This window comes from Vulpes vulpes, chromosome 15 (assembly GCF_048418805.1).
Source record: "Vulpes vulpes isolate BD-2025 chromosome 15, VulVul3, whole genome shotgun sequence".
Taxonomy (NCBI): Eukaryota; Metazoa; Chordata; class Mammalia; order Carnivora; family Canidae; genus Vulpes; species Vulpes vulpes.
The window spans coordinates 93,730,895-93,751,094 of NC_132794.1; the positions used below are offsets into that span (position 1 = coordinate 93,730,895).

Here is a 20,200-nt window from a genome sequence, read left to right on the forward strand (position 1 = left end):
AGAATAGTCCTTTTTTTTTTTAAAAAAAAAAAAAAAGATTTTATTTATTTACTCATGAGAGACACAGAGAGAAAGAGAGGCAGAGACATAGGCAGAGGGAGAAGCAGGCTCCATGCAGGGAGCCCGATGTGGGACTCAATCCCAGGACCCCGGGATCACGCCCTGGGCCGAAGGCAAACTCTCAACCCCTGAGCCACCCAGGTGTCCCTAGAGTGGGATAGTCCTAATCCCACATTCTGGTACCAGTGGGTAAAATCCATATAAGGTGCACTTAGAAGTATCAGTTTTATGAGCAAACTTTCTTAGAAAGGAAAAACAGTATCAAACTAATTCTATTTAAGTTCTTTTCATATGGTAAGTAACAGATCTAAGCTTTTAAACTTGCAGAAATGAAGCTATGACTCATTTCATAGTTTTTAGCCCTTCTTGGTTTTCAGAGGAGAGTCTGGAACCTCAGTAATAGTTTGATGTTAATGAATACTTTATTATTTTGGAAGATAATTACATTTGTGAAAAATTGCTTAGTTAATCTGAAATTTTCTAATTCAAACTTTATTTTCAGAATGAAAAATGCCACCTGTTGGTTGAGCATGAGACTCAGAAACTGAAGGAGTTAGATGAGGAACACAGCCAAGAATTAAAGGAATGGAGAGAGAAATTGAGACCTAGGAAAAAGGTAATTTTTTTTAAAGATTTTATTTATTTATTCATGAAAAACACACACACAGAGAGAGGCAGAGACACAGGCAGAGGCAGAAGCAGGCTTCATGCAGGGAGCCCGATGTGGGACTTGATCCCGGGACTCTGGGATCACACCCTGGGCTGAAGGCAGGCGCCAAACCACTGAGCCACCCAGGCGTCCCTGGGAAAAGGTAATTTTAAAAGCTTTAGATAAAATATGTTTGTGTTCATCCATTTATCCACTCAGTTATTGGCTGTTTATCTAATGTGTGTCAGATAGAGTGTCAGAGATAGGAGATACAGAGATAGAGACAAAATCTGTCCCCCAAAGGTTCAGAATGTAGTAACAAGCAATTACAGTTTAATAGGATCATTGCTTTGAAGGAGGTAAGAACAGGAGACAGTGTTAAGACCAAGGCCAAGGACTGCTTCAGTCTGCCTGGGAAGTTAAGGAGGCTTTACAGAGGAGATGCCTTCTAAGCAAGTGAGACTTCAGGATGAGTAAGAGCTTGCTAGGCATTCAGACAGGTTGAGGGGTGATGGGCAATGTAAATACAGAGAAGAGAATGGATGAAAATGATGTGTATAGAAATTGTAAATAGCTCCCTGTCATTGGGGCACTGAGGGAGTGTGCCTGTGTGTAGGCATTAAGGAGGGAGAGAAGGAAGGAAGTGGTGACAGCTTAGCCTGGACAAGTTGACTGAATTCAGATTATAAGGCCCCAGTATGATAGTAAATTCACAATCTAGTAAAATAGGCAAGGCCTCCTCTCCCCATCCAGCTATCAGCCTTTTTTATACCTCCTTCCTTTTTGATTTTCTACTGGCCTGGTCCAGTTGGACAACCATTGCAGCTCATTTTTTTTCTATAGCTTTGTGATTGTCTCCCTTTGCTAGCTCTCAAACTTAAACCTTTATTTTTCTTGGCCTTCTTTCCTGCTGTACCTTTCAACTGTTCTTTCTTCATTTATCCAGTTAGTCAGTCAAGAAAATCTGTATTTGGCAGCTACTGTGTGCTAAATGTTTCTGGAAGAAGTGAAATGACAAGTCAGTTGTTAGTGTGGCTTTTTAATTTAAATTTTATTTCTTGTTAAATTTTTGGATAGATAATACATTCATGTGGATTGGAATTCAAAAGGTACAGAAGGGCCTTTTTCCAGTTTTTTTTAACTCTTTGCAATCTAGTTTTCATCTCATACTCCCCAGTGGTCATAAGTGAGTTGCTAACAGCCTATGCTATTATCTGTTGTCATTAGAAATCTTGTTTCTTAAGAATGGGATCCCTGGGTGGCGCAGCGGTTTGGCGCCTGCCTTTGGCCCAGGGCACGATCCTGGAGACCCGGGATCGAATCCCACGTCGGGCTCCTGGTGCATGGAGCCTGCTTCTCCCTCTGCCTATGTCTCTGCCTCTCTCTCTCTCTCTCTCTGTGTGTGTGTGTGTGTGTGTGTGACTATCATAAATAAATAAATAAAAAAATCTTGTTTCTTAAAATTGTCTTCTCATCTGACTTTTATGACCTCTCGTCTTTCTCTGTGCTCTTTATCACTTTTTGTCTTCCAGTCACCTGGAATGTGGATATCTCACAAGGCTGTCCTTTACAGCCTTGATGATCCTGTATCTTGTCATGGCTTATCTGCTGCATATTTAAGGACAGTCCCAGAACTTGTATAGTAGGGATTGTATAGAGCACAAATTCTGAAGTCCTACAGATCTCAGTGCTAACATTTAATTTTGTCACTTAACATTCCTAAGCCCAGTTTTACTCATTTATAAAACAAAGATGACACTACCTACCTAATTTGGGTTGTTAAGACAGTTAAAAGGAGTGATGTGTGTGTATGGCGCTTCCTAATACCTGAGCTGTAGTCAGGGTTTGATGAATGGTTGCTGTTGCTATTATTTATTGTTTTGTTATTATTGGTTCATGCTCTAAGCACACATTTTCCACCTGGGTGGTCCATTCCTTCTTACTTCATTCAGGCCTCTTTTCCAATATCATCTCACAAAGGTTTCTTTTTCTGGTGACTATATAAAATAGCCTCCATGCCCACTTCAGACATTCCCTGTCCCCTCATCTTTGTCTTCCTTTATAACATTCTTCATCACCAGACTCATTTGTTTATTATCCATCTTCTCCCACAGGAATGCATGCTCCTTGAAAGCAGGAGCGTTACCTCCGTGGTTTACTGGTGTATTTCATCTTCTAGAACAGTTCCTGGTATATTGTAATGATTAGTACATACCTTTTGAATGTTGACTAAAGATTGTAAGCTTGGTGGAGATCAGACTGAACTTAGCAGGTTCATCCGTGTCACCACTGCCCTTTGTTGTTCCCACCTCACTGCCCCCACCCCGTGCGGTCCCTTCCATCATCAGTGTGCTTCTCAACATCCCTGTCCTTCTAGTTGACATACAATCTAGCAACCTGAATTGTCTTGTATTTCCATCACATCTCATGTCAGTGAGATGACAAATAATTTTAACTCTCTTTTTATAATAATTCTCTTTCACATTACTATCATTCTACTGCTTAAAAATGCTCATTAATGTCCTTAATGGGCCTTCTGATCTCAAATTCCTTTTCCTTTCTTCCTGCTTGTCTGCCATTCACCAGAGTTTTTATATTTAAGAATATCTCTGATACTGGCTTGTGGTGATGATAAATTTTTAATTCTATCAGAATAAAAGAGCAATGTCTCACTTTGACGTTATGGCCATCATAGTGCTATACGTACATTGGCCACAGTCAAACTTTCTAGTATCATCTCCCATAGGCCACTTTGTTCCCTGTTCATATTCCAGTATTGGGTATAATCACCATTACTCATACTAAGTTCATGGTTTCCTGCCTGTGTGCATTGCTTTAGCACCCTCTGTCTGGCATGCCTTCTACATCCTGTCTATCAAATTCTTATCTTAACTTCAAGACTGAGCTCATGTTTCACCTCTTCTGAGAAACCTTCCTATATATTTCCATCTTCTGCTAAGCTTTGTGCCTCTGCAGGAGCACTTATCCCTGAATCTCTTGTCCACAAAATCTTTGTTACCTCAGGTATTTATCAAGCACTTACTATATATATCCTGTGTATTGTGGGGATGTGAAGATGAATCTAGTTTAGGGCTTACCTTCAAACAACTTACAGTCCTTTGTGGAAGAAAAGACATGCACATCAGAAATAAAAATAAAAAAACAAAATTGGAAGTACCATGTTGGAGAGACAGGTAATAGTCAATAATAAGTGCCATCTGTTGAGTGCCTAGTATGTGTTAAGGACATCATGATCATGTTTAATTGTCACATAGCCACCCAGTGAGGTAGGTGATACTCTCCCTATTTTACAACAGAAGAACGAAATGGTTCTGTAATAGAAAGAAGTTAAGTAATTGACCCAAGTCATATATTTGGCTGAGCTGAAGTCTTCAGTCTAGAGCTGTGCACAACCTATTGTAACTGTTGTGCACTCTGGTCTTCCTTAGGATAACACAGAGAGTGTTTTAAGCAAATAGTTTTATTTTTGGCTGTCAGAGTAAACTCTGTATGTTAATACCAGCACATAATTTCTTTTTCCTTTCCTTCCTAAGACATTGGAAGAAGAGTTTGCCAGGAAACTGCAGGAACAGGAGGTGTTCTTTAAAATGACTGGGGAGTCTGAATGCCTTAACCCATCAACACAAAGCCGGATTTCCAAGTTCTATCCTATTCCTAGCTTGCATTCCACTGGGTCGTAACAATAGGAAGCATTCTGTGGTTGGGTTTGGCTTTTTAAATATGTCATTCTGTTCTCTTCATCTTCTGCCACAATCTATATCAGAGAGCTTATGAAGACAATCACCTGCCTCACCTTCTAGGTGTTTTTTGTTTGTTTGTTTATTTTGTTAGTTTGTTTAGCAAAGATGAAGGGAAAGGACCCAAGACAGATGCTGGGCCATGTTGGCAAAGTGGCATCTTGCAGTAATTCCCTAAGGTGATTTTGTATATTAATCTTAAAAATTGTGTTCTTTAGACACTGTTACCTGAAAAACTGTTAAATACAATGTTTGAAGTTATTTTTTTAAAAAAGCTGTTAGGCCATTGAGTATTAGTGGATATCTTTTTACCTGACCTAACTTCTCAGTGCTGCCTAAATTCTGTAGATGCAACTCTGCTGTAGAGAGTTGGAATAGTTTTCTTTTGGTGAATCAGCTCTCATAAGAAACCTATGAGTTGCTCAAAATATCCTATTAATTAAGTAAATCTATTTTGTCTTTCAATAGCAATAGACACTTTTAAAAAAGAAACATTATTTCAGTAATTTGTCTAAAATAATTACCTGTTTAGTCATGAGCTAATAATTAAGGGTGCTAGTTTTATTAAAATAGTGCCTAAAACACTAAGTTTCAATTGAGTCTAAAGTAGAATTTCCTTTTTTGATTCAACAGGGACAAATATCCTTAGCATTAAGCATTATTGTTTTTAAAATATTGCTCCTATTACCATTTGATAGAAATTTTCATCCTAAAATATATGTTGTGCAAAATTCGAAAGATTAAGAAAAAGTAGCTTTTAGATATTGAAATTGGAAATATATAATACCAAATTAAAAGAAGTACAGATTTAGGGTCTCAGTTTGTTGTCTAAAATAATCTGTGAGCTAGTTAAGTGACCTCTCCCATCCTAGCACATTATGTTCGTTGAAAACTCTGCCTAAGGCCTGCAGGCTCTGAGTTATATTTATAAATGTATTATTTGAAATTAATCTTAAAAGAGGCATTTGTTCAGAATACTTTTAAAAACATAAAATAGGCAATGTTAGAAATGACTGTTGTTGAGAGAAAGTCTTTTGTATTTTGGTTTTATTTAGTTCCATGTTTAAATTATTTACTTCGATTTGATTGGGAAAAGCCTGAAACCTTTATCACATGGTTGCTGATAAATGTAATTACTAATGAAATGTTCACTCTTGGTCCCTCTTGTGGCTCAGAATTCCAAGCCCATGCCAGGTCAAACAGTATTATGCAATGTACTTCGGTGCCCAAAGGGCCCATTTGTAAATGATGCTTGCTGTTTGCTATTTTCAACCTATTCTCTTTTAAGAGTACTAGGTACCAAATTGTAGACGTTTCCGTTTTTAGTTACATTACATTTGAGGCTGGTGAAAAATTTAAGTGTAATTTGTGGGAACACTGATTCATATTAAGAAAATGTAAATATCTGTAGCACTTTCTTGCAGTTAATTTGAAAACTTTGAATGCTGAACCTTATTTTGTCAGTGATTTAGATCTGAAAAATGCATGTGTGATTTTAATTTTGTAATTGTTTTGACAAGCATAATTTCTTGGACAACTTTGTAGTTAGCCTTAACTTCTGGCCAAGTTTGTTTTTTATATAAATATATATACATATATATATATATATATATAATGTATGGTTGTAAATTCATACACTTATCACATTGAATGTGTTACTGTATACAAAACTCTTAATGCTTTATTCTCAAATGCTGGGTTGAAAAATGTTTTGAAAGCCTTTTAAAGTATATATCTTTATAAAAGTAATATTCAGGATGATGATGGAAATTGTTTATATTGTTATGATAAAAATGACAGTATAATGTTACCCAATGTATTTAATGGTTTATTTGCAGAGGGAGAGAGGAGGAAGGTTCTCATACCATTCTTCCCTTTAAAATTTTGTTTATTGGCTTTATAAAAAAAATTAATATTTCAGGTAGTGTACACTTTTTTATTATCTTTTAAAGGATGATCCTGTGTCTTAAATAGTTTGTGACACATAATTAATTTGGTCTGAATATTTCTTTTTATTCCTTTCAACTTGACATGAGAGTATTGAATAAAGAAAAGAGGCTCAGAGTAGAAATGGTTGACACTCCGGTAAGTTTATTAGCAAATCTTATAAAACCTTAAAACTGCCCTTTGGATTCAGTGTTCATGCTGGAGTTCTCTTTCAAATATGACCATATTCATGTGGGTGTGGGACTGCAAAGTGATACATGTGTAGAGGTGAAACATTCATTTTAATGCTTAAAGTCACGTAAATCTTTTCAAGAAGTGTTTTGTCATAGAATATGCTGTTTTTGCCCATCCCTGCTTACTTCTTGTTAGGCCCTATATTCAAATAGATAATAGTGATCTTTTTTTTTTTTTAATAGTGATTGTTTATTCTTGCATGAAGTGTAGGTGGGGAGTTGAGGAGGGGCCCAGACTTCTTGAAAGAGTACAATCAGATCCGTCCCTGATTTGGTTGTTTTGTTGCTGTGGCGGCAGAATGTGCTATGAAACACATAAAAGAAATTCTCCATGTGCGCCCTAATGACAGCCTCCCTCTTCTCCCTGCGTGCTGTGAACACACCACACTGCACTTCTGCAGGCCTAGCTCACAGAGCTGGTTGCACCAGGTTGCCTTTCCATGTCCTGTCTGGAGTTGGGTGTGAATTGCTGAATTAGCTGCTATTCTTTATGGAGTCACAATTAAGCTTTTTCTTACCCTTTTCAATGGGAAAGCTATGGGGGGCGGGGGTAAAGAGGAAATTGAGAGTGCTTATACTTTGTTGAAAATATTAGAACTTTCCTGTGACAGGATACAGCAAATTGTAATTAAATATAAACCAGAACCAGAGCTACCTCTAAGTAGTGTTTCCTCAAGCACAAAGCTCTCAGGCATATGAGACCCTCTGTAATGGAGGCTCTCTGATTTCTTGAGCATCAGCGAGTTCAGAAGTGACTGTCTTTTGTACTCCATTAGTTCCCTGGTAACTACACACTTACTCCCATTCCACACTGTGCTTAAATGACAAAGACTCTTCTGAGAAGCCAAATTCTGTCCAAGATGAGCTCTAGATATTGTTGATTAAAGGAAAGCTTAGAACTGGGGTGGAAGAGGAGAGTTACTTGCCAGTTCTGAGAGTCTTCCGATGAAATAAATTACTTCTTTTTGGGGAGATGATCTTTTATAGGAAATGGGATATTTTAAATGCTTTAATTGAAGGCACAACAGTTAATGCCTCTATTGTTGCTAGTCTGTGGCTGACATGGTTTTGATATGGCTTTGAAATTTCTGCTAAGCTTGAGTAGAATGTTACACCAGTTTTAAATGTTGGCTGCAGCTTTTGGTAATTCTTTGCTGATTTTTGCAGTGTAATAACTTCATGAGCTAAATTTTCAGGAAGAATTTTGTTTCCGATTATGCCTCTTGTCTATTTGGGAGCAACATGTCTTTTTCAATCATGGGATTGATAAATGAAAAATAAAGTTATTTCTTAATTGACTCCGAGAAGCAGTCTTTTATTAAGAATCTTTGATACTGGGTTGTCTTTCATGAGAATATTTTGCAGCATTTTTTTTGGTCCCAGTTTGATTTTTAACCCTCGTGGTCCTCCAGGCCTTTGGACCCTTTCAGACTTGCCTGTATTCCTACCTGACACATCACCACACACAAGAATATGGTTTTTACTGGTAACTTGGAGAGGGGTCTCTTTCACTATACAAACCCCTCCTTTGGGTGGGGCTTAAAATAGTTCCATCAACATATGTATATATACATATTTTTAATTTTTTTCCCTTGGATGGTTTTTCTCATCAAACATTTCACTAACCATATGATCTCACTTCTGCTAAAAATAACTTCTTTTTGTCATTAACATTTGTCATTAACATGTTCATCATTTGGCAAGTGTTCAGCTTGGCTGGAGGGAGGTATAGTGTGTCCTTTTCTAATTCAGGAGCATCACACACTATTGAGCTCATTCTTGACCTTTTTTTTTTTTTTTTTTTTTTTTTTTAAATAAGTGAAACAAGAGGCTCAGATCCATTGCCATCCAGCTGAGGATGTATCTCATGTCTGCCCATCCCCTTTCTGGTTCTGTCCAGAGAAGGTAGCAGGTTTGGACTTTTACCCTATTTCAGTTGCACATAGGACTCTCTGAAGACTCCGGACAGCTTAGAAGGGTAAGTGTAGTAACTAAGAAACACTGTGATCAAGTCTGATTAATAAAAGTAAGAACCGTTAGAGGGAATCTAATACTTGAGCCCTTGAAGCTACTACTACAAAAAGAATTTGATTCAGCCTTTAAGTTAAACAAAAAGGTGTGATGTAATTGTTCATTATATACAAGAATTTTCATTACATAGTGAAAAGTCTGAAATTCTGAAAGCCTTACGTACTCATTTTTTAGAATTCCCATGACAATTCAGAGCAGGTAGCTGTCAGGATGTGCTAAAGGAGGGCGCAGCAGACCACACGGAATGCTTGGGGCCTCACTGGATGTTGTCACTAGCAGTTGTTCAATACAGAACTTTATAAGTGGTATTTTTTTCCCAGGATAATATGTGAGGTACTCAGGAGAGACCACATGGAAAGCAAACTGTCTAGGCTTTTAAAAGGTAGAGATAGAGAAGTAGATTTATTTTAATCCCATCCAGCAGTGGAGAGTCACAGCTTATAACATTTCACAGTTTGGCCAGTTGTAACTTTCTCTGAAGTGGACTGATTTTACTATGCATTTACTGTGATTTACTGGGCGTCTCATATTTGTGCATTTTTCCTTTTAGGAGTTTTGGTCTTCCATTCATTGTTATGCATGCCCTGCAATCATAACTCCTTTGTTCCAGGATAAATCACTGCATTAATTGCAAATAATCATGTTGCTCATCTGTTGCATATGTGTTTATTTCAAATAATTTATGTTCAGGGAAAACCTTCAGATGCTTTGTCCAGGATGAATTAGTTGCAGATCGGGGTCTGCCTTTAAAATCTCAGTGATTCAACAATGCCAGAATCTTTGTTCCAAACACAACTAGTTTTGTTTTCTTGTATTTGCAATAAAGAGTTCATAGTTAGGGCTGACTCCAAGCTTTTCCCTCCCTTTTTCCCCCTTTCCCTTTCTTGCTCTTTGTCTTCCTTTCCATTCTTATTCCTTGTCTCGATTTCCATTTGTTTTTGTTTTTTTTTTTTTGGTAAAGATTTTATTTATTTATTCAGGAGAGACACACAGAGAGAGGCAGAGACACAGAGGGAGAAGCAGGCTCCTCCAGGGAGCCCGATGTGGGACTCCGATCCCAAAACGCCGGGATCACACCCTGAGCTGAAGGCAGACGCTCAACCACTGAGCCAACCAGGCATCCCTCGATTTTCCATTCTTTCATCTCTTTGTCTCCATCTTTTCTCACCTACAACTATCTATTCCTTTCTCACATTTTATCTCTTCTCTGTCTTGCTCATTATCTCACTTTTTTTCATTTTTATTCCTTTTTCATTCCCTTGTCTCATCTTTCCTTCCATCCTGCCTCTAGTCTCCACCCACCTCCTGCAACCCCACATTTCTCCCCATTTCTGCCTCCTTCTCTTTCCTACTTTGTCCCCTCCTTCTTCCTCCCTTTCTCCTTTTCATTCTCTTTCTCTCACTTTGGTTAGATGGATCACACTAAACATAATATTAAGAAAAAAACTTTAATTGGAAATTTTGCAATTGAAATGACTTTTCATCTAACAGACCATGTACATGTTTTCGATACTGAAAAGTGCATCAACGCCCAGCTGTGCCCAGTCTCCTGTGCCATCTCCTAGTATCAAATTTTCTATTTGTCCTCCTTCCCCACTGCCTTTCTTCTGCCCCTTGCTGTGGTCTAGTGCAGTAGAACACATTTCTAAATGCTAGCATGGCCCTGTAGAAACAGACCATAGCTACAATCAGACAGACTTCCTAAGCAAGTGGGAATAGACCAAGTGGTGAGAATGACTATTAGAAACCCTGTCACCATCTTCAGGGGAAGTGAGTTTCTTAATTTTTTCAGTTGCAAGAGTTGCTTCTTAGCCAAGTCCTTTCTATGACTAGAGAATGCAGAACAAACAGGGAGGAACAGCACAGCCTTGCAGTGATAACCAGAACACACCCTATACCCGTCTTCCCTTTTCTGGCTCATTCTTAGGCAAAGCTCAAGGACTCCTAAGCCAACTTCTATCTAACTGGCTTTCCTGGGTTGCATCTAGAACTAAGAGCTAAGGAAGCCAAGGGCTCAGAGCTAGCAGAGCAACCAGTCTTTTTCTGGAACTGCAGCTACTTTATCACCTGGTGGAGTGGTTTCAGGCTGTGTAGCTTTGACTGGACGATACATCTTTATAGAGAGATACACATCTATATACGATTGTTCCAGACTACAACAGGTGTTCTATTGATCGTTTGGCTGTGCTGTCTCAGTGGGAAGTGAGCCTCCAGCTTCCACCCTTTGGAGAGATTTTGACGTGGACGCCATAAGCCATTGCAAGAACTGATGCCAGGGGCTGTTCCTCCAAGGGTAGCTCATGGCTTGATGGCGATGCTTCTCTTTCTCCGCCTCGCATAGACTTGGTCACCTGGAGTTAGGAGGAAGAAGTTAGATACCTCGTGGCCTGTGAGCCTTCAGCTTGGGCAATTATATAGCAACTGTGACAACTGCAAAACGGGCTTGAAAGATGAACTCTTTTGTAAGACTATCTATTTAAATTGTTTACCCTCTTTCATCAGAGTGGTTCTCTTTTCCTGCTTGCATTGGCAGTCTTTTTCCTTTCTCCCTAGCTGTTCATTTCATTGTTATGCAAATGATATTGATAGCAGCATCTGCCTTTAGTAATTTGGCATTTGCCCTAATTTTTTAGGCTTGCTCTGGAACGAATTGCCTACTCCTCGGAGTATTAGCCTCCTAGCACTGCAGAATCTGGCAGCCAAGGCTTACCTTTGTCTCCTTTTTCTCCCTTGTGCCCTCGAGGGCCGGGTGGCCCAGGCCGACCTGATGGTCCTGCGGGGCCCCTCTCACCTGGGAGGACAGAAATAGCTGTGCTCAAATGGGAGCTCAGGGGCTGGAGGGGCCCTACACACAGGTTCCTAGACAGCAGTGGCAAGGAGGTGGCTGCCCGGCAAGAGCCAGTGCTTACACAGGATCCTGGTGGCTGTCTCCCTGCCACCACTTACCTTTGGGTCCTGGGATGCCCACCTCTCCTTTCTGCCCAGGGGGCCCTGGAATGGCTCCGTAAGCTGCAGGGGGAGAAGGGGGAGAAGACTGGCCTCAGACAAGGGATCATTGGAACTGGGAGGTAGAGGGGTTTGTTCAGAGAAACACAGGAAGGGAGTGGCAGAGTCAGGACCCAAAGAAGACAGAGTTCAGAATTTATCAGATTTTCAGCCTCTCAAGTGTTAATAACTGGAAGTTTTTTGGGAGTCTGGTTTCTCCCCTGTGAGACCAGGCAGCAAGGTGTCAGGAAAATGATCACGGAGGTGCTCTTACTTCGGAAAAAGTCCATGAGGTCCTCGGTCACGTTGCTGTAGGCAGAGAAGACCTTACTGATGCCAGGGGGGCCCTGGGGCCCTGGCTGGCCTGGGGGGCCCTGGACGGTGTAGGCCATCCCTTGCAGCAGGCCCTGACCTATGTGGGAAGCACCAGAGTGTGGGCACAGGCAGCAGGAGAACAGAGCCCCAGGATTGCCAATTCCCATGCCATTAACCTAGATGAAGTGGCAGCAAGGGAGAAGCCCCGCTGGCCACTGACTAGCCCAGGCCTCTGCTGCCACGGCCTGTCATTAGAGGCTTGCTGACGCCAAAGCTGTGCTGATGAGCTACAGGCAGAGAAGACTTCTTAACCAAGGGCCTGCCCTCAGCCCCAGAATCCATGGTTGTCATAAAGACTTCTGAGACACACCACTAGTTAACTAGGGAAGCAAAGTCCAAGGACCCCAACAAGCCCTGTTCACTGCAGTATGGGTCCGCCCTGCCTGGCGCTCCTGAACTAAGCTGGTTGTCAGTGGAGTCTGGGCCTCTTGCCTTCAGTCCCTGCCCATCTGATTCTACAAGTGCTGTCCCAGAGCCTGGGCATGCCGAAAATGAGAGGGTGAGTTTCTGGAGCCTATAATTTGAGCGGCTCACGGGCTCCCCCACCTCCAACCTCCCCACAGCACCGAGGCCCAAGGGTCACAACTCACGCTGCAAACTCTCAGACACCCGAACAGCCAGCTCGTTGTAGTCCAGACCTCCGGCAAAGCCAGCCCCAAGTGGTCCACCTTCACCACCATACATGCCACCTTCTGCTGCTCCCCCATAGCCTCGGCCCAGGCCCATGTCCAGGCCAAAGGCCCCCGCTTCGCCGAGGGAGCCTCCACTGGCTCCTCCTATGCCCATGGAAGAGCTGTAGGAGGAGCCCCGGCTGACGGACGCGCTGTGAGAGGAGGACCTGCTGTCCCGGCTGTAGGAGCCATCCATGGACACTAGGCGGCTGTCCCCAGGAGGCCCCTGAGGCCCTGGAGGCCCTGGCGGGCCCACGATGAAGCTCCGCACATCTGGGCCTGCAGGAAGGAGGCCACATTAGTTGGGGCTTAGGTCTGGGGGTGGAGAGGAAGGGAATTAAGAGGCCTCTCCCAGGGTCTCGAGGCACTCGCGCAGGAGCAGGAGGGCTGGCGAGGAAGAACCGGCTCTCCTGCCTCGTAGGGCTGAGGCATTTGGCCTCCCAGGTTCCTTCCAGCCCCAGCTGCCCTCTTGCAGGGAGGAGCAAGGTCTGGGGAGGGGCACCTACTTGTGAGGTAGCTGATCAGCTCACTCCGGAAGCTGTCGCTGTTTTCCGCTGCGTAGGTTGCCAGAGCTCCTGAGACGCCTGGAGGCCCTCGGGGACCTGGGGGACCAGGAGGTCCTGGGGGGCCAGGGATGGATGACACACCTGCAGCTGAATGGGAGGCAGAGAACGGTCAGGGATCACGCCGCTGGGAAAGCAGAATTCCTAGCTGTGTGCAGGGGTGCAACTCCTCTTGAGGAGGAGGAGGGAATCCTGGGGGCCCAGCTCTGGCATCACCCTGGAGGCGCTGCTTAGACCTGCCCTCCCCACTCCCATTTTGGGGTCTCACTCAGTCCAAAGCATATCCCCTTGTCTGCACCCTCCTGCCACATGACCACACACTGTTCATGAGTCCTCTAAGGGCTGTACTTGGGAGCACTGTCTCTCCCAACCAGTCTTCCTGTCATGGCTGAAAGCACCTCAAAAGCAAAGGTGTTCCTTGTCTGTGCTTCAGGAGGACTGGGTCCAATAGTTTAACTCTCCATGGCTGCCCTCCCTGCGCCTTACTGTGCAGGTAAGAAGAGAGGTCTTCCACGCTGATGCTGGACCACGCGTTGCCTGGGATCCCTGGGGGCCCAGGGGGACCTGGGGGCCCAATGATGCCTCTGTATTCAGACCCTGAGACGCCAAAGAAGGGCACAGAGTCAGTGGGGGGTCTGGGCCAGGGGACGTCTGCCTCCTACCACAAGCTCCTGACCAGCCTTACCCTGGAGCAAGGAGAGGAGCTCCTCGTAGGATGTTCCTGGGAGGCCAGGGGGTCCTGGGGGGCCAGGCAGCCCAATGCTGATTCCAGAACCTGAGGAACAAAACCCCAGGTTGTGATAGATTCAGATTGCACATATGTATGTGAATTGTGTGTGAACCCCATAGAGGACAGTACCCCCAGACGCTCCTGGCTTCCCCAGCCAGGCTGGGGACCTGCCCCGGGCCACAGATGTGAAGGGCTCTGAAAGCAGCGCGCTCCCTCTGGGGCCACATGGCGGGGGAGCATCGGGGGCCAGTGCAGGGAAGTTCAGCACCCACACCCTCTGGGGCCCTGCTGACCATCTGCCTGCAGTGGGCAGGCCAGGAGGGCGGACACTCACTGGACATGTAGCTGAGAATGCGGCTGCTCAGCTCAGCGTAGTCCAAAGACTGGAGTGACCAATCTCCAATCACATACTGACGCAGATACTGCCTCACATCATCTCCTGCAAGGACAGGAAGCGCTGGTGTGGGCCCACCCAGGCCACAGGGCTCCCGGGCCACCACGCGGCCACAGCCAGGTCTGCCCCTGAGTTCCGGGTTCTCCGTCCACAGGGGGAGTCAGCAAGCCTCCAGGTACCCGACCAGGCACCTGCCCAGTTCCTGGCACTGGGGACGGGGAGATGTGCTGGAGATTCCAGCCGGTAGGGACTCACTAGCCACTGGGAACGAGGACGAGGGCCTCCTCACTAGCCCTCAGCAGCTCGGGTAGGGGCAGGCCGAGCCCCCAGGGCTCCCACCCGCCGGCCCACCGTAGGTACTCACGCTGCAGCGCAGCCACAATGTCCTCAGTAGAGATGGAGACGGAGGAGCCGATGCTGTACCCTGAGGCTGTCGGGAAAGAACCTCGAGTTACCTGCTTAGCAAGACTAAGGCAGCAACACCCTCACTGCTGCAGAACCACCAGGACCTGGCCAGCTACCTGCTCCATTTGTGGAAATGAATGAACAGGGCATTGGGAGGCTGTTGTGAACGCCTGAAAAAAACTCGAAGGTGGTTTTGTTTTTGCATTTGTTTGGTAAGACACGCCGTTTTCCAGAGTATGCTTTAGCCTAACTCCTGCTAAGATCCTGCCCACCTTGTTGCCTTTCCACATCTTAGGACACATCTGTCAAGCGCAAGAAGGCTCATTACTCGTGGCTCCGCGGTGTGGCCTCTTCCTAATCTGAGCAACCCCTTCTTGAAGCTAATCCCAGTGGCCTGACAGCCATGAATTCAGACCTGAACTTCACATCCAGAAGGGTAAAGTGAACAGCAACGTTAAGTGAGGAAGTCTGCAAAGTGGCCATGGGAGGAAGGGGTCATGACAGGAGTGGGGGGAGGCTTACTCTGTAAGTAGCTGCTGACGCGGCTTGCCAGCTCTGAGTAGTTGAAAGTCTCCCCCGCAATGGTGGTGACAGGCCCCGGGGGACCAGGGGGGCCTGGGGGACCCTGAACTCCAGAGAGGTAAGACCTAATGCTGTCACCTGCCAACAAAGAAGGCAAAGTCAAGCCCGTCCCCGAGAGGGCATGTCCTCCCCACAGAGATGACCTGCAGCATTTGATGAGATGCCTTCCCCACCATAGTCATGGGCCAAGGCAGGGCCAGCAGGGAGCCCAGACTCCTGGTTACAGATAGAGAAACTGAGGACCAGCCTGTGTGGTAGCCGTGAGAAGGTGGGTGTTAGGGGAGTGCATGGACATGCAGTCCTGGCTCCAGGGTTAGATTTCTGACCTAGGCCTGGGCCTATAGACTGCTACCCCCTGCCCCCCCCCCCCACACACACCCCTGGCCCCGCTCACCACATCCGGCTCCCACCCACTCCCAGAGCCTCCCCCACCTCCCAGCACTGGTACAGGCAATGGGATCTGTCATGTTTATTTACATAAGGAGGAGGGGACTGGAGGCTTCCTGAAATAGCCGAGCTCCAGAAAGCACTGGAGATGCCCCAGCAGTGCGTGCATGCGCGTGCACACACACACGCACACACTCGGGCCCCAGGCACTCACTTTGCAGGTATTCAGAGATGTACTGCTGGATCTCCCGGCCAGAGCTGCTGATGGAGCCCGGAGGCCCTGGTGGGCCTGGAGGGCCTGGTGGACCTGGCATGAACATGGTGCTCGACGATGACCCCCCTGCAGGAAGGAAAGCTTTCTAAGTCTGACACCCTAGGGTCAAAGAAGGGCCCAGAGACTGCTTCCACAGCCTGAGGAGGGAAGGTCGTTCTTAGTGGAAGAAATAAGATAGTGGCAAAGAGGAGGGTCTCTCCATAGGGAGAAGGGAGTGAGTGCTTGTAGTGAGCACTGTCCGAAAGGAGCACAGAGTCCAGCCTGCCCAGGCCAGACCCTCCCTTCAGCAATCTGCTCAGCACCCCAGAGGCTCCCTCACCTCTGAACACCTGGCTCCCAGGTCTGTTCTGTGTCATCTGGCATCGTTAGCCACCTGTACTGCACACAGTCCTTCCCTCACACCCCTACCAACTTAAAGACAGCGCACAGGCTTAGCACGTCACTGAACCGTGGGTAGGTGGGTGGGTGGGTTGATGAATTAATTGGAATCCTTGCTTGAATTAGGGGAGAACTTTGTCACCTTTGGCTCTTACCTTGAGAGAGTCTGCCAGGCATGCCAGGGACCCCAGGATCACCTGGAATCCAAAACCAGAAGCCCTGTTTGCATCACCTCCTCCAGGAACCCTTCCCTGGTTAGGCCCAACCACGTTCATCAGCATGTGACTCAACAGCTACCCCACGTGTCTCAGTTTCTGCGGTGCTGCTACGGCAGCTCCTTTCAGGTAGAGGCTGTGCTCATGTCCTCATCCCACTTGCCCTCCAGCCTCTCCTTCCTCCTAAGCCTTTAGCACCAGTAGGTACCCACTAGCTTCTGTTCAGACTCTGGGAGCCATTCTTGCCTTCATGCCTCACTGCCTTCCTGGCTGCTCCCTTCACTGACCTTTGTCACCCTTGGGTCCCCGGGGGCCAGGTGGTCCTTGCAGGTTGAGTCCAAGAGAACTGGAGCCTGGTAAGCAACAACACACGGTGCAGTCAGCCAGGGCTAAGGGGCTCTGGCCAGAGCCAGCAACAGGCCGGGGGCTTAGCACTCACCGGAGCCTGAGAATCCTGGGGGGCCTTGCTCTCCTGGGGACACACCGAGAGAGGTCAGTCAGTGGTGCGCTCCTCCTCCCCAGGCCCAGCCCTGACCCCACCTTCCTTCCTCCCAAAAGGCTCTCCAACACTCATGATGCTGAGGCTGCACTCCCTTTGGGCAGCGCCTAGAGCTGCCACAGGCCCATGCGCGCAAACACACACACACACACACACACACACACACACACACACACACTCCCGACCATTCACAGACACCCACCCTGATCTACCTGCACTCATTTGGACAAAACTCATTTACAGGAAGCTCAAGGCTCTTGGAAGGTCAGCTTTTGCCACCCCCCACCCCCACTGCCACCCCACATCTTGTTTGGTGCCAGCTTTACTGTACCTTGGTGTCCTCGAGGGCCTGGGGGGCCTGAGGGAAGGAGGCAGACAGTCGTGAGATGCGTGCCCACCGGGTACTATGGCTTCAAGGGGCCCGTAGGGGAAGGGACAGGGCCCCTGTGTTGGAGCAGACACAGGGCCCGAGGTTCCTCACACCTCTCCTCCCCGCAGGCCAGCGCAGAGGCGGCGATATGTTGTGGAGCTTCTAGCCACCATGCCCCCCACCCCACGTTCCAGACTGCCGAGCTCCTGGTGGGATGTGGCAGGAGGATGCCTAAATGCCCCAGTGTATCCAGCCCCATCCGACTCTCCTGGCCACCTTGAGCAAGGAGGCTTCTGCGTCCCAAGACGCTACTCACCTTGGTCTCCCTTGGGGCCTGGGGGGCCAGGGGGCCCTGGGGGGCCAGAGAAGTAGGTCTCTACAGAGGAAAAAGAGTTCTGAGTGTGGGCACAGAGGTATTTGTGAGAGAGGAGCACCTACCATGGAGCCTGGCACATGGCAGATGCTCAATCCACACCTTTCAGACAGGTGGGTGGATGGATGGGTGGATGGATGGGTGGATGGATGGATGGATGGATGGATGGATGGATAGATAGAAAAATAAGTGAAAGAAAAAACTAGCAAATGGATGGATGGACAAATAGATGGGTGGGTAACATTTTCCATGAGGGACAAGTTCTAGGCTAATATTTGCTCTAAAGTTATTTCCATGTGTTTCCGTGTTGTTCTGTCAGCATTTATCTCCTTTCAATGTGTATCCTGCCTACTTATCAGACTTGGGCTTCCCAAGGACAGAAACCAGGTCCCCAGTCACAAATGAGTCTGTCCAGAAGCTCCCCAAGGGCAGAACTCGCTCCCTCCCTCTGACCAGCTTAGCTGCGGGGGAGGGGCAGGGAGCTGGTATGGCTTCCTGTTCTCCCTGCAGAACTCCCGTTCTGCAGAGTTCATGCAAACACACCCTGGTGGCAGGTCTGAGGAGGAAGCCTGATGAGTGGGTCAGGAAGGCCACATGCTTGTGACCACAGCAGGTCCAGGGACTGGGGCTGAAGTGGACAACAGGTGGGACTTGACTCTGTAACATTACCTGAGTTGCTCAGCAAAGATCCCGGAGGGCCCGGCGGGCCAGGCCGGCCTTCTCCTACAAAAAGAACCACCAAGACTTTGTAAAGCCAGGCTACGGGCCAAGAACCCTGTGCTGGGGAGAAGTGGCAGGTAAGCTCTTCCCGAGAGCCAGGCCCAGGCTCTGGGTGCCAGTGCTCTCGTATCTCTTCCCGGGTAGCTCAGCCTTCACCTGTGGGGCCTCAGGGTCCTGGCGGACCCGAAATGGAAGGTCTTGCAGAAGAGAGCAAGCAAGAGGCAACGCTGAACTCAGGGAGCGGATCTCGGCTTCCTCACAATCCCCCCACCTTCCAATGATCCCTGAGATGCTTACCTGGAGGCCCTGGTGGTCCAGGTGGGCCTGGGGGACCCCGTAAATCAACACCTTCTGTGGAGAGAAAAAAACAGAAATGAGTAAAAACTCACATCAGGCTGTTCTCTGCCAGCCTCAGCTGTCACGAGGATCCTCAGGGCCAGGCACCCCAGGGCTACACTCACACCTCAGAGGCCAGCTCTGCTAGGGTGCTCCTCACTCACAAGTGGGGCAGGGCAGGGCTCCAGGCACACTCCCCAGTAGCTGATGTGGGCACATGGCGGGGGGGCGGCTAAGTACATGGTGTTGGTGTCAGATAGCCTGCCTTCAAAATCCTGCTCTGCTTCCAGCTGCTGACTTTGGGCAAGTCCTTGATCCCTTTCGGCCTTGCTTGCTCTTCTCTAAACCAGAGGCCTAAAACCCATGTCACAGCACATTGTGCAGACCCAGGGAAGTATGGCGACACGCGTCTAGCACACAGTGACGGCCGGACAAAGCTGGCTATGGTCTTTGCTACTCGGGCGTCTAAGAAGGAGGCCCGGTGGCAGGTCTGCATGGGTTCTTTAAAGGACCCTGGGAACAGAAGAACCCAGAACTCACCCTGCAGGTGGGGTCTGTGGCTGAGAACCCACAGACCCTTGTCACTGTACCAAGTGGGGGATGCAGTACTCCTGCCAGCCATCATCCAAGTGCCCAGCTCACTACAGAGGCCCCACTTGACCCTGGTCCCCCTAGAATCCCGAGAACCTCTGACAGCTGCCCCATCCAGTGACTCATCCCCCAGAGCTGACAAAAGCCCTGCTGTTCCTTCCAGGCTAGCATTGCCTTTCAGAGGAACTCGTCATCCTCGTTCACACTGGAGCTCAGGATGACGCACTGGTACAGCTGCTACAGGCCCCGTCCGTCCTGCTCCCACCCTAGTGTCCCCTCACCCCAGACAACACGGGGGCACTCACGGGTAGAGAGGAGCTCAGAGATGGAGCTGCTGCTGCCCATGAACGATTCACCAGCAAGTCCTCGCTCGCCACGTGGGCCTGTGTAAAAGACACAGTTCAGTTGGGCATGGCCTGCAGTGACCCCTCCCAGCTTTCTGTCTAGAGGGCCTGGAGCCCTGCAGTGCGCGGATGGGGCCAGAGAGTTGCCAGTGAACCTTCCTGTTTGTTGTTCCAACAGCCCAAGAGGAAATGGACCAACTTTTCCTAAGCCTGTTTTTTGGTGTTTGGATAGATGGCTGGACAGTGGCACAAGTATCAGGGTCTGGTCACAAGAGGCCTGACACCTATGAAATAGCCAAGCCTGACCCTGACCAGGGGACCACACAGCCT

The 20,200-nt window shown here is 47.2% G+C and overlaps 2 protein-coding genes across 3 annotated transcripts in view; one reads left to right on the top strand and one right to left on the bottom strand.

Moving 5' to 3' along the window:
- Positions 1–7,945, top strand: part of SLK (STE20 like kinase) — a 63,595-nt gene extending 55,650 nt beyond the window's left edge. Inside the window, exons 17-18 of one of the 2 annotated variants that reach the window (XM_025993279.2) lie at positions 563–676; positions 4,264–7,945. In XM_025993279.2, the coding sequence (XP_025849064.1) occupies positions 563–676; positions 4,264–4,410 (261 nt within the window). In that variant the 3' untranslated portion in view covers positions 4,411–7,945. The remainder of the gene's footprint in view (positions 1–562; positions 677–4,263) is intronic. The other variant, XM_025993270.2, reaches the window with a different exon arrangement.
- A 2,162-nt stretch (positions 7,946–10,107) lies between these two features.
- COL17A1 (collagen type XVII alpha 1 chain) overlaps positions 10,108–20,200 on the bottom strand; it is a 51,670-nt gene continuing 41,577 nt past the window's right edge. Inside the window, exons 37-56 of the mRNA XM_025993295.2 lie at positions 19,832–19,909; positions 18,897–18,950; positions 18,549–18,602; positions 17,823–17,882; positions 17,468–17,494; positions 17,077–17,109; positions 16,925–16,990; positions 16,578–16,619; positions 15,985–16,110; positions 15,324–15,461; positions 14,761–14,826; positions 14,337–14,441; positions 13,958–14,047; positions 13,759–13,869; positions 13,216–13,362; positions 12,629–12,988; positions 11,938–12,075; positions 11,625–11,687; positions 11,389–11,469; positions 10,108–11,029 (exon numbers count right to left, since the gene is read on the bottom strand). Of these exons, the coding sequence (XP_025849080.2) occupies positions 10,977–11,029; positions 11,389–11,469; positions 11,625–11,687; positions 11,938–12,075; positions 12,629–12,988; positions 13,216–13,362; positions 13,759–13,869; positions 13,958–14,047; positions 14,337–14,441; positions 14,761–14,826; positions 15,324–15,461; positions 15,985–16,110; positions 16,578–16,619; positions 16,925–16,990; positions 17,077–17,109; positions 17,468–17,494; positions 17,823–17,882; positions 18,549–18,602; positions 18,897–18,950; positions 19,832–19,909 (1,892 nt within the window). The 3' untranslated portion in view covers positions 10,108–10,976. The remainder of the gene's footprint in view (positions 11,030–11,388; positions 11,470–11,624; positions 11,688–11,937; positions 12,076–12,628; positions 12,989–13,215; positions 13,363–13,758; positions 13,870–13,957; positions 14,048–14,336; positions 14,442–14,760; positions 14,827–15,323; positions 15,462–15,984; positions 16,111–16,577; positions 16,620–16,924; positions 16,991–17,076; positions 17,110–17,467; positions 17,495–17,822; positions 17,883–18,548; positions 18,603–18,896; positions 18,951–19,831; positions 19,910–20,200) is intronic.